At 36.8% G+C, this 22018-nt stretch overlaps 2 protein-coding genes across 4 annotated transcripts in view; one reads left to right on the top strand and one right to left on the bottom strand.

Annotated features, from left to right (window-relative positions):
• Positions 1-6608: 6608 nt before the first annotated feature.
• FANCF (FA complementation group F) lies at positions 6609-9246 on the bottom strand. Its single transcript, XM_059068363.2, has one exon. The coding sequence runs from the start codon at positions 9200-9202 to the stop codon at positions 8123-8125; it is 1080 nt and encodes a 359-aa protein (XP_058924346.1). The 5' UTR covers positions 9203-9246; the 3' UTR covers positions 6609-8122.
• A 73-nt stretch (positions 9247-9319) lies between these two features.
• Positions 9320-22018, top strand: part of GAS2 (growth arrest specific 2) — a 161102-nt gene continuing 148403 nt past the window's right edge. The window contains exon 1 of one of the 3 annotated variants that reach the window (XM_067038091.1): positions 9320-9366. The gene's annotated coding sequence lies outside the window, so the exon portion shown is untranslated. Of the gene's footprint in view, positions 9420-22018 lie in introns of all 3 variants that reach the window. The other 2 variants (XM_067038089.1, XM_067038086.1) reach the window with 2 other exon arrangements.

The following is a 22018-nucleotide window of genomic DNA, read 5'->3' as shown; positions in this document are numbered from 1 at the left end:
AGGGGAAAAAAAAACTTTTAGGAAAAAAATATTGTTGAAATTAAAAATCTAATGGATTGCTTAAACATCAGATAGATAAGAGTGAATTAACAAGAATATACCAATACATTTACTAAGGATATAGGCAAAGTTGATGTGACAACTACACCTCAAAACAGTGATTTGGATAAGAGAGTAGGGTAGAGAGAAATGTATTTCTATTCCATATAATAAGACAAATGAGGCAAGTGGGCTCTATTCTTCCATCCTGAACATGTAACCACATCTTTGTGTCTGCAGCAGTTGTTCCAATCTTTCTCAGCGGTGTGATTCAAGTTAGCTCTTCAGCACCACAATGACTTTCCAGCCAATTTCAAGTGACAAACAGAGCATTAGGGAAAATGATTTCATATGTCAGGGGTGTGAACCCTCAGTTGTGCATATCAATTCTGCTTATTCACAAATGGTCAAAATCGGGCCACATGTAAATAACTGCAAGAGAGATGGCGAAATTTACTCTCTAGCTGGGTGGCCACTTCTAGCTGAAATTTGGGGCTGAGATATTATTACTAAAGTGAAGATAGGGAAATATATCCTAGGAGGTAACAGCAGCTTCCACACCAGCATAGAGTGGTAAGGAGATAAAAACTATGAAAGAGAGGTTGTAGGATATAAGGGTAGTATGAGAGGTTCTAATACAGGCCTGATCAGAGTCACAGGAGAAATTAGAAAAAGTGGAGGAAAGGAAACATTAGAAAAAAACTGGACGGAGAAAAACACAAATCCACAGATAAATGAAATACAACACATAACAAGCAAGAAAAAAAGAGAAATTCACAATTAGATATGTTATAGTGACTGCAGATACTGAAGCAAGGACTACCTCAAAAGAAGCCAGAAAGAGATCACTTAGAAAAAACCATGAGAAGACTGACAACAGCTTTCTGAATATCAACAATGAAAAACAGAAAAGAGTGAATTACTATCTTTAACATGTTAACCTAGAATCCTGTACACAGCAAAATTATCTTCTAAGAACATTGACAAAATAAAAATATTTTTAGATAAAAACCAAGAGACCATTTAGAGACCTTCTTCAGGGGAACTTCTAAAAGAACTAATAAACTGATCCTAGGGGAAATGTCTGAGGCGCAATGGGAAACAAAAATTTTAAACATGTAGGTAAATCAAAACACACTTGTCAAAAAAAAAAAAACCGAAAAACAAAAAAAAACACACTTGTCTGTATAAAATATTAATTAAAGTGTTCTAACCTGTTGGAAATTTTCTTGTAAAGAACAAAACTAAAAATGAATAAATCAATAACTTGTGAGTTGGGAGATGAGACCAGGGTGAAAGGTTTCTAAGGCCCACTGTATTGTTAGGAAAGGAGATAAAGATTTAAAACTAATTTAAGATATTTTTAAGTTAAATGTGGTAAAAGTTTCAAGAGTAAAACTTAGGTATAGAATATAGCATCTCAATTAGCAGAGGGAGAAATGGAATAGGAAGACAAAAAGAAATTCAGGAAATTAAAAGAACTGAGAAAGAAAATGAAGCAGAAAAGTCAAGATAAATATCAATAGAAAGCACAAAGTAGGGTAGCAGAAAAAAGTCCAGTCATATTAATAATGATAATAATAATAGAAAAAAAGATTTTAAAGCAGAAAGTGTCATTACAAAATAAAAAGTTCAATTCATTAAGATGATATAACAATTCTGAATTTGCCTGCATATCATGAAATCACTCAAAATATATAAAATGATAATTGATAAAGTTTCTTGAACCAAGATCATAGTGGGGAATTCTTTTTAATTGAAGTATAGTTGATTCACAATGTATTAGTTTCTGGTGTTCAGCAAAGTGATTCAGTTATACATATACATATTCTTTTTCATATTCTTTTCCATTATGGTTTATTACAGGATATGGAATATAGTTCCCTGTGCTATATGATAGGGGACCTTGTTGTTTATACATTCTAGTCTCAAACATACCAATCCAGCCCTCCCCCACCCCACAACCACAAGTCTCTTCTCTATGTCTATGAGTCTGCTTCTGTTTTGTAGATATGTTCATGTCGTATTTTAGATTCCACATACAAGTGATATCATATGGTATTTGTCTTTCTCTTTCTGACTTACTTCACTTAGTATGGTAATCTCTAGGTCCACCCATGTAATTGCAAATGGCATTATTTCTTTTTTTATAGCTGAGTAATATTCCATCTCATCTTCTTTATTCATTCATCTGTTGATGAACATTTAGGTTGTTTCCATGTCTTGGCTATTGTAAATAGTGCTGCTATGAACATAGGGGTGCATACATCTTTTCACATTATAGTTTTGTCTGGATATATGCCCAGGACTGGGATTGCTGGATCTTATGGAAACTCTGTTTTCAGTTTTTTGAGAAATCTCCATAGTGTTATCCACAGTGGCTGCACCAGTTTACATTCCCACCAGCAGTGTAGGAGGGTTCCCTTTTCTCCACACCATCCCCAGCATTTGTTATTTGTAACCTTTTTAATGTTGGCCATTCTGACCAGTGTGAAGTGGGACCTCACTGTAGTTTTGATTTGCATTTCTTTAATAATGTTGAGTATCTTTTCATATACCTATTGGCCATCTGTATGTCTTCTTTGGAGAAATATCTATTTAGGTCTTCTGCCCATTTATTGATTTGGTTTTTTGTTATTGAGTTTTATGAGCTGTTTGTATAATTTAGAAAATTAAGCCCTTGTCAGTCACATAGTTTGCAAATATTTTCTCCCAGTCCATAGGTTGTCTTTTCATTTCTTTATGGTTTCTTTCGATGTGCAAAAGCTTGTAAGTTTGATTAGGTCTCACTTGCTAATTTTTGCTTTTGTTTCTATTGCCTTGGGAGACTGACCTAAGAAAACACTGGTATAATTTATGTCAGAGAATGTCTTGCCTATGTTCTCTTCTAGGAGTTTTATGGTGTCATGTCTTATATGTAAGTCTTTAAGCCACTTTGAGTTTATTTTTGTGTATGGTGTGAAGGTGTGTTCTACTTTCATTGATTTACATGCAGCTGTCCAACTTTCCCAACATAGCGGGGAATTTCAGCACTGCTCCCTCACTTATCTGATAGGACAAACAAAAAGAGTAGTAAATATGCAAAATAAATTTTTTTAAAGTTTACAAAGTTAATTTAAAATATATATGTAGAACTGTATGTCCCCAAATTAGAGAAAACACATTCTTTTCAGGTACGTGCAGCACATTTATAAAAACTGACCACTTATTTGGACAATAAACCAAGTATCAATAAATATGAAAGATTCAGTATCATATAATCTACATTTTCTGACAAAAATAAATTTGGAAAAGAATAACAAAAAGATAACTTTAAGAATATTTATTCATTGAGGAATTTTAAAAACAATTTTAAGTAATCCATAGATTACAGAAGAATCATTGTGGAAACTAAGCTATAAACACTTAGAACTGAATGATAATGAAAATGTTAAATATCAAAACAAGAGACTTGCAGTGAAAGCAAAATTTAAAGGGCAATTTAAATACTTATATAATAAAAAAAAGTTACAAATGAGCTAAATGACTTGCTTAAGAACTGAGGAAGGAACAGCAGAATAAAAGCAAAGAAGAAAATAGATAAAATAAGAACATAAGTTTTTGAAATAGAAAAAGTGATATAATAAACTTAATTCACTGGGAAAAATTATGTAATAGATAACACTTGGGAAGACAAATCAAGAAAAGCTAAGACAAAGAGAAAAAAAAGGAATAAAAATGAAACAGAATTGTAGGTGTGTTAGTGATAAAAAGGTAGGAAAACACTAGTGATAAAAAAGGTAAGAAACAACTTTGTTCTAATAGCCATAAAGAAATTGAAATTGTAGTTAAGTCATTCAATTAAAAAAAATCAGGCTCAGATTGTATTATAGAATGATTCTATAAGACTCCCAAGGAATTGTTCATTCCAATTTTATAAAACTCTCACAGACAATAAGAAAAAGAGTAGTCCCTAATTCATTCTATATGGCCAGTAAAATACTGAATTCAAACAAAAAGTATATAAGAATAAAAAATTACAGGTCAATCTCACTCATGAACTCAGAATCAAAAATCTAAATAAAATATAAGCTGAATTGAACAGAATATTAAAAAGTTAATACATTTGACTGAGCATCTCTGAAACACAATGACAAATTATCATTAGAAAGTTAACATAATAAAAGAAAAAGAGGGAATTCCCTGGTTGTCCAGTGGTTAGGACTTGGCGCTTTCACTCCCACGGGCCTGGATTCTATGCCTGGTCAGGGAACTAAGATCCTGCAAGCCACGTGTGTGGGCAAAAAAATAATAATAAAAAAGAAAAATAAAAGAAAAAAGACCTCAACATTTTCATCTCATTAAACATAGGAAAAGCATTTAACTAGCATTTATTGAGGACTTACTTTCTAATAAGTACATATTTTCCTTTATTTTTAAAGACTAAACATAAAAATATTTGATAACTTGATAAAATCTAGAGATGTTATATACATTAATTACAACTATGGAAATAGCAGACATGTGACCAAAAGATGGATAGGAATACACAAAAATGAAAATAGTGCCAATGCGATAGGGTATTCCTTTAATATTGTTACCATATTATTTATCCAATTAAAGTGCATTAAAATATTAAACTCCTCATTTTATTTTAAATTTATTTATTTATTTATTTATTTTTATTTATTTTTTTGTGTGTGTGTGGTACGCAGGCCTCTCACTGTTGTGGCCTCTCCTGTTGCGGAGCACAGGCTCCAGACACGCAGGCTCAGCGGCCATGGCTAACGGGCCCAGCCACTCCGCAGCATGTGGGATCTTCCCGGACCCGGGCACGAAGCTGTGTCCCCTGCATCAGCAGGCGGATTCTCAACCACTGCACCACCAGGGAAGCCCTAAATTTATTTTAATGGTCAAATCTTAATGATGAGTCTCAGTTCTTATTACACCTTCAGGTATGGTTGCTTTTCATAAATACTAATTCATTGTGTGAATCATATTTTACATTTATTTATATGTTTATCAATTTAAAGAAGAGAAAATAGATGAATTGGCCTGTTTATAATTTCTGACATCATTTTCATATGCATTATCATTTTATCTTTTAATTATGCTAAGCACTTCAAAAGGGTGGAATTTTTGTTTTATAGATAAATGAACTCTGGTTCCTACAGTGAAATAACTAGGTAAAAGTTATAGTAGTAGATAATAACCCAAATTTAAACCATATTTAATAAATATAATTTCTCCCATGTGCCAGTCCCTGTTAGAATATACATTGATGATACAGACATTTAACATTTTTTAATACAGTATTGGTTTTCAAATCAGCAATCTACCTCCCTAGAAAAGATCTGTGGAGTGAATGTAAGTTAGAAAAAATCCATATACTTGGTGACCTTACCACTCAAGAGTCATATAAATACTGGACAAATCACTATCTGTAGTCACAACTCCTTAATAAAACTTGAAGTTCATAGCACATTATCCTGTCTTACAGTTATATTAAGAGGCTCTGCTAAGATGATTTAATTGCACAACTTTGTATACTGTATGACACCATACAAATGCATAGCCGCTAAATCTTACACATTTTCCATTAGAATCAGAACCTTAATAAGCAGCCAGCACATGGACAACAGCATTTAGATTTAAAACATTCTAGGGCTTCCCTGGTGGCGCAGTGGTTGAGAGTCCGCCTGCCGATGCAGGGGACACGGGTTTGTGCCCCGGTCCAGGAAGATCCCACATGCCGCGGAGCGGCTAGGTCCGTGAGCCATGGCCGCTGAGCCTGCACGTCCGGAGCCTGTGCTCCGCAACGAGAGAGGCCACAACAGTGTGAGGCCCGCGTACTGCAAACAAACAAACAAAAAACATTCTAATATACTCAATAAATATACAATCAGCCCAAGGGAAGTTTTCAGAAAGCATTGAGATATTTGTCCTCAACTAATACTAACAAAAAACAACAGACACGTGCAGTCATTTTATCTGCTGGCTCATAAGAATCTTGAATTTATTTATTCAATTTCCCATTTCTTCCTCTCACTTTTTCTCTCTTCCTATAGATTCAGAGTGATAGTAAGATTTCTGTATTCAATAACACCTTTTCAAGTCTTTACCTTTGTTTAAAACAAGATAAAGAATACAGATTAAGAGGAATTCCCTCTGGTCCAGTGGTTAGGACTCGGGACTGTCACTGCTGGGCCCAGGTTCGATTCCTCCTCTGGGAATTAAGATCCTGCAAACCATGTGGCATGGTCAAAAAAAAAAAAAAAATTTACTGTTGTTAAGAATATAGATTAAGGTTCTAATCCTGGCTTTTTATTCAAACATTTGGAGCACCTACCACATGCCAGGCACTGTGCTAGGCTCTGGGGGGAGAAAATAACAGATTGGCTACTGCTCTCATGTTGCTTATCTTCTGTGTGCCCTTGAGCATTGTAGTTAATCTTCTTTAGCTTGTATCTTGATTTATAACAATACAGTCTTGATGTGAAGATTAAATATGGTTATCTATGCAATGAACATAGCATGGAGCCTAAGATATGTTAAGTATAAAAATAGATTTAAAAAATTTTTTTACTAAAGTCTATAACAATTTTTATCATTTTATCTTAAATAAGTGTGCAATGTTGCAGCAGAAATAGGGAAATAAGTTTACAAACTGTTATTCTTTAAAACTAAAGCTTAGGGTTATGGGACTTAGGTTTATGGGTCAATATTATGACTTGTGTGGGTAGAACTCTTCATTGGGTTACACCTCCTGAAAAAAGACTTTCAGGTAACTAACAGAAGGAATTGCCTTTCTTCCTGCATTAATGGCAAAGTAAATCTAAAAGATGGTCTACATGGATTAGAACTAGAAAAAGGAATCAAACCACAGGAAATACAAACTTGCTTGTGTTAACCCAGGATCATCTGGAAAAGTGTACTTGCTAGCAGAACAGTAGTTTACTCCAGGTTTCACTATAGAATAAAAAATTCTACAAGATTATACAACTCCTTTTGCTCTAATTCCATTTCTGGAATTAGAAGAATCTTGCAACCAACTAACTTGGTTATGGAAAAAAAATCTTGATGAACAGAAAGTTACATTCCCCCTAATAAAAATGAATAAATCATTCTTAAGTTTGGTGATTGGCAATCACTCTACTGGTAGTGGAGCATCTGGGTAAACTCACAAAATTAGGTTCCTACACACACTAAACAAATATTCTAAACTGTCCCCATAGGGCAGCTAACAAGGACAAAGTGGGAGAATTTAACTGTTTTAGTCTCAACACTTCATTCAACACGAGGCAACTGTAACACCAAGGTTGTGATTTATTAACCTAGTCAATGGCAGAAGCAGCACTAATTCAGAAGTTTCTTTTCTTTTACCATCAAATGCTAAATTAATACCCAAAGGCATATATTTGTATTTACCATGCTGTAAAATTTTTTTCTTAAGTCAGTGCTTTAAACTGCTGTATGACCTTTCAATGTGCAGAAATGAGAAACAAAATTTCTGAATAACACAATTTTAATACATGTTGATGCTGGTTAATTGGTTAGAACGTTAGGTTAACTAGGCCAAAGTCCAGGGTTTAAAGTCCAATTAGGCCAGTTGGCTTTCCAAACCATTGCTGACAGCACATGTTGTTGGTTAGAGAAATCACTTCTGAGGATTTAAAAAAAAACAAGAAAAACCTGCAAAAGTAAGACATTAACAATATTAAAAAAGGTGTCTTGTTTGTCACTTTAAAGCTGCATTTTCTTTGACAAGCACATATCTTTTCAACATTATTAGAAATGAGCCTTCTAGAATGCAAACTATTAACTCCATGGCTTTAGGTAGGATACTTCCAATGTTACCTCCTCTAAACAGAAAATCCACGGCACTACAAGCCAGTTACTTTACATATCTGTAATTAAGTTACAATTACACCTATTATATATTAGGACCTACAATAATATTATGGACACATGAAAGTACAGGACATTTGGTGAGAACACCAGGATTTTAATTTTGTAAACTGTATATTCAAGTGCTCAGTTACAGAACGTTGCCCATAGAGAATTGGGGCCTGGGCTGAGAACTTGTCTCTGCCCAAATGCAATATCAAGCACTACTCCCAAGAGACAGCAACAGGTCCGTCCAGATGCTAAGACCAGGGACTTCGAAATCTCCATCTTGAGCCTTACAGGACTTCAGGGCAGTAAAAACTTCATCTTTCAGAGGTGGAGGGGCCTGACAGAGGCTTTGAAACCTGCTCAACAACTCTTCCCAGGGCACATCCTGGGACTCAGTTCCAATCCAAAGGCCTTTCTGAAGGTTGTAGTGCAGCTGTCGACCCCAGTCTGTTAGCAGGCCCAGATAGACCCGGGAGAGCTCTGGATGGCGCTCCGCCACCGAAGTTAAAAGCCCGGCTGGGAGGCTGCGGCAAAAAGCAACCATGACATCCGATTTCCCCAGAAGCCAGCGAAGCACCTCTTGACCCTCCTCTCCCGGAGTTTTGGGGCTGCCTAGTTCCAATTCCTCTTCTTGGTGCCGGGGAGACGACGGCGGCAGCAACAGCGCGGTCGCTACCACCTTCAGGAAGTTGTTCTGGGGCGAGCGCTCCCACAGGCTGCTGAGAAGTCTACCAGGGTCCCCTGCCTCGGCCTCCCCCACCTCCTGCAGACGCCTCAGCAGCAGCTCCGCCTGGGTCTTCATCAGTGAGTCCTCCTGAAGGACCGGGTTCTCTCCATAGGCGTTGAAGCGCAGCATGTGAATAGCGGCCCGGCGGCGGGCAAGGCGGGCCAGGCTGCCTTGGAGCGACTCCTCCTCGGCGTCCGGGACGCCAGGGCCGGGAAAGAGCTGCTGCAGCAGGTAGTGAAAGGAGGCATCCCCGAGGGCCGGGTTCGCCAGCAGTCGCAGGGACAGCAGCTGGTCGCAGTGCCCCAAGGCCTGGAAGTTTGCCAACCCCGGGGCTGGAGCAGGCCCAGAGTTGCCCTGCTGCTTCCACGGGTTTTGCAGTCGCCGCTCCAGAGCCTTGCTAATGCGGGCATGGCGGCCAAAGCGCTTGTGGACGTGGCGCAGGTAGACAGCCCACTGTAGGGCCCTGCGCACGGTCGTGGGGTCCCAGGTGCTGACGTGGGTCGTGCGGGAGACAGCCAGAACCTCAGAGAAGCGCTCCAGGTGCTGCAAGAGCGGTTCCATGGAGCGCGTTAGGGCCTTACTTCCGCCTTCACCTTGGAGACGGCTACTCTCTGCGTGCTTGATTGGCGTGTTGGTGAAACGATACGCCTCTCTGCAATGCTATTGGGTAAAATCCCTGTCAATCTGACAGCGGCTTTAATCCGGGTACCTGCACTCCGAGAAATGTAAGCCCCAGGAAAGTGCTCTTGGTTTTACTTTTGCCGGAGATATTGAGGAGGTGCGTACGGGAGGGAGAATAAAGGAAAGGCTAGGATTAGAGGATTCCCGGAGCCATGTGGGAGATGCTGTTAGTTAACGGAGGTCTCCGAGCTTCCTTTCGCTTTATAAACATCTCTAGTAGAAGTTTCCTGAGTTTTGCGTGAGTGAATATGTGTTAAGGTTTATCATAATTGGGGAAAGCCAGACACGGGCTGTTACATATAAGAAAATGTAATTAAATAAAAATTTTGGTTCAATTCAGCTTAGTAGAAAGGTACTGACCTCCAATTAATTAATACCAGACACTATGCTAAAGTCTGGGCCTTGACCTTATCCTTTCATTATTAGAACTTGAATCCTTTAAGTGAAACTTAAAAGATTAATACTTTATTAAAATAGGAAAGGAACTTAAATTTTATTTCAAAGTTTCATTATTGTTTTTTGTTTTGTTTTTGTAATTCTCAAGGCAGAATAACTTAATTGACTCTTATTTCACACAAACAACTAATTGAACTAAGTGGCATTTAACAGCGTATAACAAAAACAAATGCTTGTCTAAAGATTGTGGGAAGGGGGAGGGGGAAGAAGAATCCACTTCTGGAATGTCATCTGTATTATTCACAAATTTATGTGTTCTACAGATGTTTATCTGACAACCTGTAAGGGTTTCGTTCAGAAACCTACAACAATTTCTAGTCTACTGAAGTTGATGACACAATAACTCATTTGAGCTGAGTTTGTTTCCAGTCTTAAAGACACCAAGCAAAAGTATTCTAATGAGTAGTCGGAACTGGTGTTTTGTTTTGTTTTGCTTTAACAAAAAGGAGAAGAGAAACAAATTTAACAGGAAGAGTCATTTTTCACTTATTAACTTTTTTAAAAAAATGAATAAAGCAGTGGTGTTCATGCTGTTAATTCAGTTTTAGGATCTGATATTTATTACTTAACCTAAACTCTCAGTTGGTCTGTAGCGGTTACTTGCTTTTATCTTTGTCTTGGATACTAGAAACTTTGAGCCAAATGTGCAGTCTACTTTTAGCAAATGCACAGGCTTCACCAATTTATTCTTAAATTGAGCATTTATTATGTCACATAGTGTAAGATACTAGGGATTTATTTGTAAATAAATAGATGTTGTCCTTGTCCTAGTGGAGGAGTTCATTTCCTAGCATTTAAGAGCAAAATCAAATAACCTCAAATGTGATAGGAGGCTATAATGAAGGTGGATCTCCAAGACTTAGGTGATGGGGAAGGCCTCCCTCTGTAAGAAACTGACTTTCTCCTGAAAGCTCAAAGATGAGTGTTGAAAAAATTTTTCAAGGTCAAGGGAGCAGTTAATTTACAGGTACCTGAGTTGAGAGAGCCCAATCTGTTCAAGGAGGTGAAAAAGTCCAAAAGAACTGCCTTCAGTTCGGGATGGGAGTGAGACCTTATGGCAGTAATTGTGCAGATTAACTTCAGATCTTTCCACTTTTTAAAAATTTTAGCCAAAATCCCTGCTTGGGCATTATAATATGTAAATTTATGCATATTTCATATTTGCTTATTTTCATTAAATGAACACAATGTCTGTGAAATTTTCCCCTTTAGAAGAAAGAAAAGCCTAGGGTTTGGAGCGTCTCCTCAATGTTCCATTTAATCAACAAAATTCAATGATCATTTATTAAGCTTCTACTACATGTAAAGTATTAGGGATTGAAAAAATTATTATGACAAGGTCCTTTGCTTCAAGAAACCTACATTCTTGAGACAGGGGTGGAAAGGGCACAAAAACACTGAACTATAGTGCAATTCAGATTTTATGTGTTTAAAAAAATTCTAAGAATGATGCTATGAGAGACCAGATATAAATTGACAGGAGAGTTCAAGGAAGGCTTTACAGAGGACTGATACTTCATTTAGGCCTTAAACTATCATGAAATACAGGAAAATGCAAGTGAGAAAAATAACATAAGGTAAAACATATAAGGATGTTAACCTGTATAGTGTGTGCTACAAATACTAGTATGAATCTCCCATATCTTCATTATGATTCCTAAATTTCTGGGATACAATAAATTAGAACAGAGACTGAAAGGCCAAATTTTGGGAGATTTCATTAAAATATATCAATCAAACCATGAGAGTTAAGCATCATAAACAACTAAACATCAGAAAAAGAGACATTCACAAAAAGTTTACCTCATAGGGTTCTGGTGAGGATTAAGTGAAATAATAAATGTGAAATACCATCCTTGGTATTTTGGCTGTCTTTTAATATTCATTCTGTTATTACCCCCACCCTCTTTGCATAAGAAAGATGCAATTTGGAGTACTGACTCCAGCTCAGCTCAAGGAGTAGGCCAATTTGAGCCAATCATGTTAATCCACCCCTCTCTTAATTCAGTAATTAATTTAGGAACCCAGTCTTAAGCCTATCAATGTATAGCATTTTCTTTTTTTTTTTTTAAGAGGCAATATAGAACTTTTATTTTTCTGAAACATTGAGAAGTAGTTGCCAGTGACATAATAAAACATTACCCTGAATACTGTGTTTATTATAAATATGAAAATTTTCCTACATAGCTAAATATAATCATCAATGTCAGGAAATTAACATCAATGTATTATTATAATTTAATCATCAGACCCCATTCAAAGTTATCCAGTTGTCTCAATACTGTTTTTGTTTTTATTGAAGTATATTTGATTAACAATATTATATTAGTTTCAGCATAGTGATTCAGTATTTTTATAGTTTATACTTCTTTAAAATTATTACAAGATAATGACTAAAATTCCCTGTGCTATATAATATATCTTGGTTGCTTATTTAGTTTTATTTTTTTGTCTTTTAAAAAAATTTTTTTGAATTTTTGAAATTTATTTTATTTTTTTATATAGCAGGTTCTTATTAGTTATCCCCTTTATACATATAAGTATATATATGTCAATCCCAATCTCCCAATTCATCCCACCAAACCCCCCCACCGCCACCGCTCTCCTCCCTTGGTGTCCATAAGTTTGTGCTCTACATCCGTGTCTCAATTTCTGCCGTAAAAACTGGTACATCTGTACCATTTTTCTAGGTTCCACATATATGTGTTAATATACAATATTTGTTTTTCTCTTTCTGACTTACTTCACTCTGTATGACAGTCTCTAGATCCATCCACATCTCTACAAATGACCCAATTTCATTCCTTTTTATGGCTGAGTAATATTCCATTGTATATATGTACCACATCTGCTTTATCCATTCATCTGTCAATGGGCATTTAGGTTGCTTCCATGACCAGGCTATTGTAAAAAGTGCTGCAATGAACATTGTGTTGCATGTGTCTTTTTGAACTATGTTTATCTCTGGGTATGTGCCCAGTGGTGGGATTGCTGTGTCATATGGTAGTTCTATTTTTAGTTTTTTAAGGAACATCCATACTGTTTTCCATAGTGGCTCTATGAATTTACATTCCCACCAATAGTGCAAGAGGGTTCCCTTTACTCCACACCCTCTCATTTGTTGTTTGTAGATTTTCTGATGATGCCCATTCTAACTGGTGTGAGGTGACACCTCATTGTAGTTTTAATTTGCATTTCTCTAATAATTAGTGATGTTGAGCAGCTTTTCATGTGCTTCTTGGCCATCTGTATGTCTTCTTTGGAGAAATGTCTGTTTAGGTCTTCTGCCCATTTTTGGATTGGGTTGTTTATTTTTTTAATATTGAGCTGCATGAGCTGTTTATATATTTTGGAGATTAATCCTTTGTCCGTTGATTCATTTGCAAATACTTTCTCTCATTCTGCCGGTTGTCTTTTTGTGTTGTTTGTAGTTTCCTGTGCTTTGCAAAAGCTTTTAAGTTTCATTAGGTCCCATTTGTTTATTTTTGTTTTTATTTCCATGTCTCTAGGAGGTGGATCAAAAAAGACCTTACTGTGATTTATGTCAAAGAGTATTCTTCCTATGTTTTCCTCTAAGAGTTTTATAGTGTCTAGTCTTACATTTAGGTCTCTAATCCATTTTGAATTTATTTTTGTGTATGGTATTAGGGAGTGTTCTAATTTCATTCTTTTACATGCAGGTGTCCAGTTTTCCCAGCACCACTTATTAAAGAAACTGTCTTTTCTCCATCATATATCCCTGCCTCCTTTGTCATAGATTAGTTGACCATAGATGCGTGGGTTTATCTCTGTGCTTTCTATCCTGTTCCATTCATCTATATTTCTGTTTTTGTGCCAGTACCATATTGTCTTGATTAGTATAACTTTGTAGTATAGTCTGAAGTCAGGGAGTCTGAATCCTCCAGCTCTGTTTTTTTTCCCTCAAGACTGCTTTGGCTATTTGGGGTCTTTTGTGTCTCCATTCAACTTTTAAGATTTTTTGTTCTAGTTCTGTAAAAATTGCCATTGGTAATTTGATAGGGATTGCATTGAATCTGTAGATCACTTTGGGTAGTATCGTCATTTTCACAATATTGATTCTTCCAATCCAAGAAAATGGTATATCTCTCCATCTGTTGGTATCAACTTTAATTTCTTTCATCAGTGTCTTATACTTTTCTGCATACAGGTCTTTTGTCTTCCTAGGTAGGTTTATTCCTAGGTGTTTTATTCTTTTTGTTGCAATGGTAAAAGGGAGTGTTTCCTTAATTTCTGTTTCAGATATTTCATCATTAGTGTATAAGAATGCAAGAGATTTCTGTGCATTAATTTTGTATCCTGCAACATTACCAAATCCATTGATTAGCTCTAGTAGTTTTCTGGTGGCATCTTTAGGATTCTCTATGTATAGTATCATTTCATCTGCAAACAGTGACAGTTTTACTTCTTTTCCAATTTGTATTCCTTTTCTTTCTTTTTCTTCTCTGATTGCCGTGGATAGGACTTCCAAACTTATGTTGAATAATAGTGGTGAGAGTGGACATACTTATCTTGTTCCTGCTCTTAGAGGAAATGCTTTCAGTTTTTCACCATTGAGAATGATGTTTGCTGTGGGTTTGTAATATATGGCCTTTATTATGTTGAGTTAGATTCCCTCTATGCCCACTTTCTGGAGAGTTTTTAATATAAATGGGTGTTGAATTTTCTAAGAAGCTTTATCTGCATCTATTGAGATGATCATATGGTTTTTATTCCTTAATTTGTTAATATAGTGTATCACGTTGATTGATTTGCATATATTGAAGAATCCTTGCATTCCTGTGTTAAACCCCACTTGATCATGGTGTATGATCCTTTTAATGTGTTGTTGGATTCTGTTTGCTAGTATTTTGTTGCGGATTTTTGCATCTATATTCATCAGTGATATTGGTCTGTAATTTTCTTTTTCTGTAGTATCTTTGTCTGGTTTTCGTATCAGGGTGATGGTGGCCTCATAGAATGAGTTTGGGAGTGTTCCTTCTGCAAATTTTTGAAAGAGTTTGAGAAGGATGGGTGTTAGCTCTTCTCTAAATGTTTGATAGAATTCTCCTGTGAAGCCATCTGGTCCTAGCCTTTTGTTTGTTGGAAGATTTTTAATCACAGTTTCAGTTTCATTTCTTGTGATTGGTGTGTTCATATTTTCTATTTCTTCCTGGTTCAGTCTTAGAAGGTTATACCTTTCTAAGAATTTGTCCATTTCTTCCAGGTTGTCCATTTTATTGGCATAGAATTGCTTGTAATAGTCTCTTAGGATGCTTTTTATTTCTGTGGTGTCTCCTATCACTTCTACTTTTTCATTTCTCATTTTATTGATTTGGGTCCTCTCCCTCTTGATGAGTTTGGCTAATGATTTATCAATTTTGTTTAACTTCTCAAAGAACCAGCTTTTCGTTTTATTGATCTTTGCTATTGTTTTCTTTGTTTATATTTCATTTATTTCTGCTCCAATCTTTATGATTTTTTTCCTTCGGCTAACTTTGGGTTTTGTTTGTTCTTCTTTCTCTAGTTCCTTTAGGTGTAAGGTTACATTGTTTATTTGAAATTTTTCTTGTTTCTTTGGTAGGCTTGTATTGCTATAAACTTCCCTCTTAGAACTGCTTTTGCTGCATCCATAGGTTTTGATCATCATGTTTTCATTGTCATTTGTCTCTAGGTATTTTTTGATTTCCTGTTTGATTTCTTCAGTGATCTCTTAGTTATTTAGTAACGTATTGTTTAGCCTCCATGTGTTTGTGTTTTTTACATTGTTTTCCCTGTAATTGATTCCTAATCTCATAGCGTTGTGGTCAGAAAAGATGCTTGATATGATTTCAATTTTCTTAAATTTACTGAGGCTTGATTTGTGACCCAAGGTGTGTTCTATCCTGGACAGTGTTCTGTGTGCACTTGAGAAGAAAGTGTTAATCTGCTGTTTTGGGATGGAATGTCCTATATATATCAATTAACTCTATCTGGTCCATTGTTTTATTGAAAGCTTGTGTTTCCTTATTAGTGTTTTGTTTGGATGATGTGTCCATTGGTGTTAGTGAGGTGTTAAAGTCCCCCACTATTATTGTGTCACTGTCAATTTCCTCTTTTATGGCTGTTAGCAGTTGCCTTATGTATTGAGGTGCTTCTATGTTGGGTGCATATATATTTATAATTGTTACATCTTCTTCTTGGATTGATTCCCTGATCATTATGTAGTGTCCTTCCTTGTCTCTTGTAACATTCTTTATTTTAAAGTCTAGTTTATCTGATACGAGTATAGCTACTCCAGCTTTCTTTTGATTTCCATTTGCATGGAATGTCTTTTTCCATCCCCTCACTTTCAGTCTGTATGTGTCCCTAGGTCTGAAGTGGGTCTCTTGTAGACAGCATATATATGGGTCTTGTTTTTGTATGCATTTAGCAAGCCTGTGTCTTTTGGTTGGAGCATTTAATCCATTTACGTTTAAGGTAATTATCGATATGTATGTTCCTATGACCATTTTCTTAATTGTTTGGGGGTTGTTTTTGTAGGTCCTTTTCTTCTCTTGTGCTTCCCACTTAGAGAAGTTCCTTTAGCATTTGTTGTAGAGCTTGTTTGGTGGTGCTGAATTCTCTTAGATTTGCTTGTCTGTAAAGCTTTTGATTTCTCCATCAAATCTGAATGAGATCTTTGCTGGGTAGAGTAATCTTGGTTGTACGTTTTTCCCTTTCATCCCTTTAAATATGTCATGCCCCTTCCTTCTGGCTTATAGAGTTTCTGCTGAGAAATCAGCTGTTAACCTTATGGGAGTTCCCTTGTATGTTTTTTGTTGTTTCTCCCTTGGTGATTTCCATAATTTTTCTTTGTCTTTAATTTTTGCCAATTTGATTACTATGTGTCTCAGCATGTTTCTCCTTGGGTTTATCCTGTATGGGACTCTCTGTGCTTCCTTGACTTGGGTGGCTATTTCCTTTCCCATGTGAGGGAAGTTTTTGACTATAATCTTTTCAAATGTTTTCTCTGGTCCTTTCTCTCGCTCTTCTCCTTCTGGGACCCCTATAATGTGAATGTTTTTGTGTTTAATGTTGTCCCAGATGTCTCTTAGGCTGTCTTCATTTCTTTTCATTCTTTTTTCTTTATTCTGTTCTGCAGCAGTGAATTCCACCATTCTCTCTTCCAGGTCACTTATCCGTCCTTCTGCCTGAGTTATTCTGCTTTTGATTGCTTCTAGTGTAGTTTTCATTTCAGTTATTGTATTGTTCATCTCTGTTTGTTTGTTCTGTGATTCTTCCAGGTCTTTGTTAAACATTTCTTGCATCTTCTTGATCTTTGCCTCCATTCTTTTTGCAAGGTCCTGTATCATCTTCACTATTATTATTCTGAATTCTTTTTCTGGAATGTTGCCTATCTCCACTTCATTTAGTTGTTTTCCTGGGGTGTTATCTTGGTCCTTCATCTGGTACATAGCCCTCTGCTTTTTCATCCTGTCTATCTTTCTGTGAATGTGGTTTTTTTTCTGCAGGCTCCAGGATTGTTGTTCTTGCTTCTGCTGTCTGCCTTCTGGTGGATGAGGCTATCTAAGAGGCTTGTGCAAGTTTCCTGATGAGAGGGACTGGTGGTGGGTAAAGCTGGCTGTTGCTCTGGTGAGCAGAGCTCAGTAAAACTTTATTCCACTTATCTGCTGATGGGTGGAGCTAGGTTCCCTCCCTGTTGGTTGTTTGGCCCGAGGCAACCCAACACTGGAGCCTACCCGGACTCTTTGGTGGGGCTAATGGTGGAATCTGGGAGGGTTCATGCCAAGGAGTACTTCCAAGAATCTGCTGCCAGTCCTTGTCCTCATGGTGAGACACATCCACCCCCTGCCTCTGCCGGAGACCCTCCAACAGTAGCAGGTAGATCTGGTTCAATCTCCTACGGGGTCACTGCTCCTTCCCCTGGGTCCCGATGCACACACTACTTTGTGTGTGCCCTCCAAGAGTGGAGAGTCTGTTTCCCCCAGTCCTGTCAAAGTCCTGTAGTCCAGTCCCTCTAGCCTTCAAAGTCTGATTCTCTAGGAATTCCTCCTTCCGTTGGGAAGCCTGACATGGGGCTCAGAACCAGGTTGGGAAGCCTGACGTGGGGCTCAGAACCTTCACTCCAGTGGGTGGACTTCTGTGGTATAAGTGTTCTCCAGTTTGTGAGTCACCCACCCAATAGTTAGGGGATTTAATTTTATTGTGGTTGCGCCCCTGCTGCCATCTCACTGTGGGTTCTCCTTTTTCTTTTGATATTGGGTATCTTTTTTGGTGAATTCCAGTGTCTTTCTGTCGATGATTGTCCAGCAGTCAGTTGTGATTCCAGTGCTCTTGCAAGAGGGAGTGAGAACATGTCCTTCTACTCCACCATCTTGAACCAATCTTCAGCATTTTCTAATGACAGATTTGTTCAGAAATGGCCAGGTGAATCAATTCCAATCAGTTAGGCCTAGATGATTACTTTTCTTCTCAGAGTTGGTAGATCATGCACATTCACCAATATGAAGAGATAGTCATATTAGACAATGTAGATGTATACAAGCTGGGTATCAAGCATACTTAAGAGATTGTTTCTTCCTTTTGATGTTGTATATTTATATGAGGCCCAAAGCTACCAGAGCCCTCTTCTTCCCTTAGCCAATAGAATCTCATAATCACAAGGAATACATTGGATTAAGACAACTCTCAAACTAACCCTGTTTAAGATTATAACTCTATATATTCCCACTTATTTTTCTTGCCAGTTTCATTTTTTATTGCTTTTAAATGCACCCAACTAATACCAGACCTTCAGAACATTGTGTGGTATGTGGTGCATGTAAACACTCAGTAAACATTGGCTATTGTTGTTAATGTTATATAAGCCTCCGAAGTGTACATCTTCCCATGTCTTCTCCAAATTCGACTCCTCCCTAATATAAAAGAGCAACCATCAACACGCTATGGTCAGAGGTAGAGAAAATGTTAGCAAAGAAACATACAACTTTATGCTGCAATATTTGCTGTTGGTCCTGAGACGTTTTTATTGCAGTCTTTTCCAATGGACTATTAAGACTTGAAAAATCGAGTTCATTCCATGCTCTAGTTTAGGTCTAATTTTTTAGTTATTTTAAGTTATGCATTAAGTCAGAAATTATAGGACAATATGGAACTGGGAGACCAATGAAAACAAAGTATTCTGATGTCCCTTTATTTTACTTTGAACAATATTATATTGACACACTTATTTCAATATTATATTGACACACTTATATCAGCCCTCTGCTTGTTGAAATAATATTTTTCTATATGAACAAGCAGACCTGGACTCTACATCTTCAGGCAGGGTGGACCTGAAGGGTTTTTGTCTCATTCAAGAATCTGCTTCGTGGAAGGAAAGTTCTTTGACTTTTTTACAATCACTCCGAGGGCAAATACTATGGACAATGATCACACCTGATCCTAACTCTGTTACTTCATTTAAGACTGGAGTAAGAGTAGGTCTCTCTATGTTCTTTAGTAGCAACAATAAATAGCAAGCTGGCACAGCTTTTGAAGAGAGATTTCTTATAGGAACTTTGCAAACATATTTGCCAATTTTTGTGACAATGCAAACTATATTTCTTAGAGGTGACTATAGATCTTAGTGGGAATTCCTTGTACAAAATCAAAATTTCTTTGTTTTACTTGTCTCCCTTACGAAGGGGGGAAATCATCAAATGAATTATAATGGACAGAGGATGTTAGACAGGTGTAGGGTAATCTGACATTTAAGTTTCCAGGAACAAATGGCCTTGTCCTGCATCCTATGTTATTATAACTAGTCCCTGATCAGATTGTAGAACCTCATACCAAATCTCAAAAATATTAAATTTGTATATCTGATAAGAAAGAACCCAACAATGTTGATCTTTTTACCCTTTGGAATTGTTTTCATAAAGGTAACTAACTATAACTAAGCAAATGTTTTTTCTGGGTCTCGAGCTTCCCAATCAGTGTACAGTAGTAAAGGTTACAATCGTATGTCTGAAATATTAATCTCCTTTGGCCCTGGGGCATATGAATGAAGTCTGGGAGGCTGGAGTCATTACTGAGATAATGAGAGATCTGATAACCATTCTTCAGTCCTTCTTTGGACATGCTCTGCCACCTGGGCATCTACTCAGTGTCTAGAGTGAGTGCACAGTGCAGCCCATCAAGAAGTTAATGGAAGAGTTCTAGATGTCCACAAGGACAGGGCAAACCCTAGTGAGTTCAGAGGAAGGTGTTGGAGGAAGAGTTAGAGGATGAGATCTCCTTGTGGGCACAGATCTGGATGATGGCTCCAAATCTCTGTTTTCACAAATTTGAGACACTCCTTTCCATTTGCAGTGGATGTGACTTTAAGTGGCCTCAAAGCTAGCAGCAGAAAGACTGCCCTGACAATGCATGTGTACTCTGAAAATTAGAACTTCATTAAAACTTTGGAACACCTGATTTGAATTGTTTTTTGGACTTGAAATTCATTTTCATCATCATAGTATACGTTTAACATATTGCCTTCATAAGAAAAGAAAAAAAAGACCTTTTCTTTAAATATAATCTCATTCCTTATAAATTTTAAAAGCCTATAAAAATGGTTTTACCTATTTTATCAACATTTCTAGTCAATGGTGACTCAAGAATATGAAGAGAACTTTGTTCCTTTGATCAGGAATTGTGACTGACCATTTCAAGCATAAAGAACAATACTAAAAAAAATTACGAAAGCAAGCTTAATTTTCCTATTTAAAAAATTCAGTTTTAATTGTTGTTGGGAAGTTTCATATAAATTTAATATGTAGAATCATGTCTATTCATAGTACAAAGAGAGTGCAAAAAAATATTTTTTTCACCAAGACTTTTACCTATAGATCTTCCTCAACTTACGATGGAGTTGTCCCATTAAATCCATCATAAGCTAAAAATATCTTAAGTTCATCAAAAATGAATTTAATACACCTAATCTGCCAAACATTATGGCTTAGCCTCACCTACCTTAAATGTGCTCAGAACACTTACATTAGCCTCCAGCTAAGCAAATCATATAACCCAAAACCTATTTTATAATAAAGCATTGACTATCTCATGACATTTATTGAACACTGTACTATACTAAAAAAAACCCAGAGTGGCTGTCAGTGTATTGGTGGTTGACCCTCGTGATTGCATGGCTGACCGGGAGGTGTCGCTCACTGCTGCTGCCCAGCATCATATCTCTAGCCCATGAAAAGATCGAAATTCAAAATTCAACGCATGAATCTACTGAATGCATATCACTTTTGCACCATTGTAAAGTCAAAAAATCATAAGTAGAACCATTGTAAATTCGGGATTGTTTGTATGCACTCCAAATCTTCTGATTGACATGTGCCATAACGTAGGATTGGAAAACACTGCTCTAACATAGGCACTCTAGCACAATTAGCTAAGGAAAACTGGCAAAATAAAGGGCACTGCAATTCAAATTAAGCTTGCCTTAAATTTTTACAAATAGGACAGGAAGAAAATTAGTTGGCTAGTTATTCTCCATTTGTCCTTCCCATGTCACCCCATCCATTTTCTCCTTTCTTTCCCTGTTCTGTGCAGAGGACTGGCTTGATCCTTATTGACTCTGTCAGCCTTATGCCCTTGCCCTCTGACTTGCCACTGAATCGACCAATGAGAGACATTAGCAATCAGAAAGAGGAGAGGGATGTAGTGTTTTCTTCCTCTGCTCTCTGCTAAGGCATCAGGATTCTGGTTCTTTCATTTAAAAATGCTGTGAGGCCTCCCTGAGCCTCTGATACCACCTATTATTCTCTGCAGCCCTTCCTGCTGTTGCTAATCCCTGGATGCCCTAACATACCTTGTTGATTTCCTTAACCCTGGCCTTGCTTCTGCAAATATCCCTGTTATTTCAAAATCCCTGCTGACTGTGCTGGTTTCCTGCCAAGACCTTAACTGACACAGTCGTCTGAGTTTTCAACCATTCTCATAATTAATATAAGTCTATGAGTCATAATATTATCAATCAGTATGTTTTTAGGGAATGATGACTAGTCTAGTGCAGTGATTCCCAAATACCTGTCATTGCCAGACACTCCTGCCAATCTATGACAAAGTCATCATTACAATAATATATGAAAAATAAATGATATAACAATGTGAAGTGTTTTCATAAACATAGTCAATTTAAGTGAAGGGAAAATGTATTTTTTTTTTTTTTGTAAAGTAAAGGTGATGTTAAATGGCAATTTTGTGTTTTCTTAATTTGGAAAA

Source organism: Kogia breviceps, chromosome 7, assembly GCF_026419965.1.
Source record: "Kogia breviceps isolate mKogBre1 chromosome 7, mKogBre1 haplotype 1, whole genome shotgun sequence".
Taxonomy (NCBI): domain Eukaryota; kingdom Metazoa; phylum Chordata; class Mammalia; order Artiodactyla; family Physeteridae; genus Kogia; species Kogia breviceps.
This window is presented reverse-complemented; position numbering and strand designations above follow the sequence as displayed.

Coding starts and splice junctions, on each gene's coding strand:
- FANCF (XM_059068363.2), bottom strand. CDS start 9,202: ATGGAACCGCTCTTGCAGCACCTGGAGCGCTTCTCTGAGGTTCTGGCT.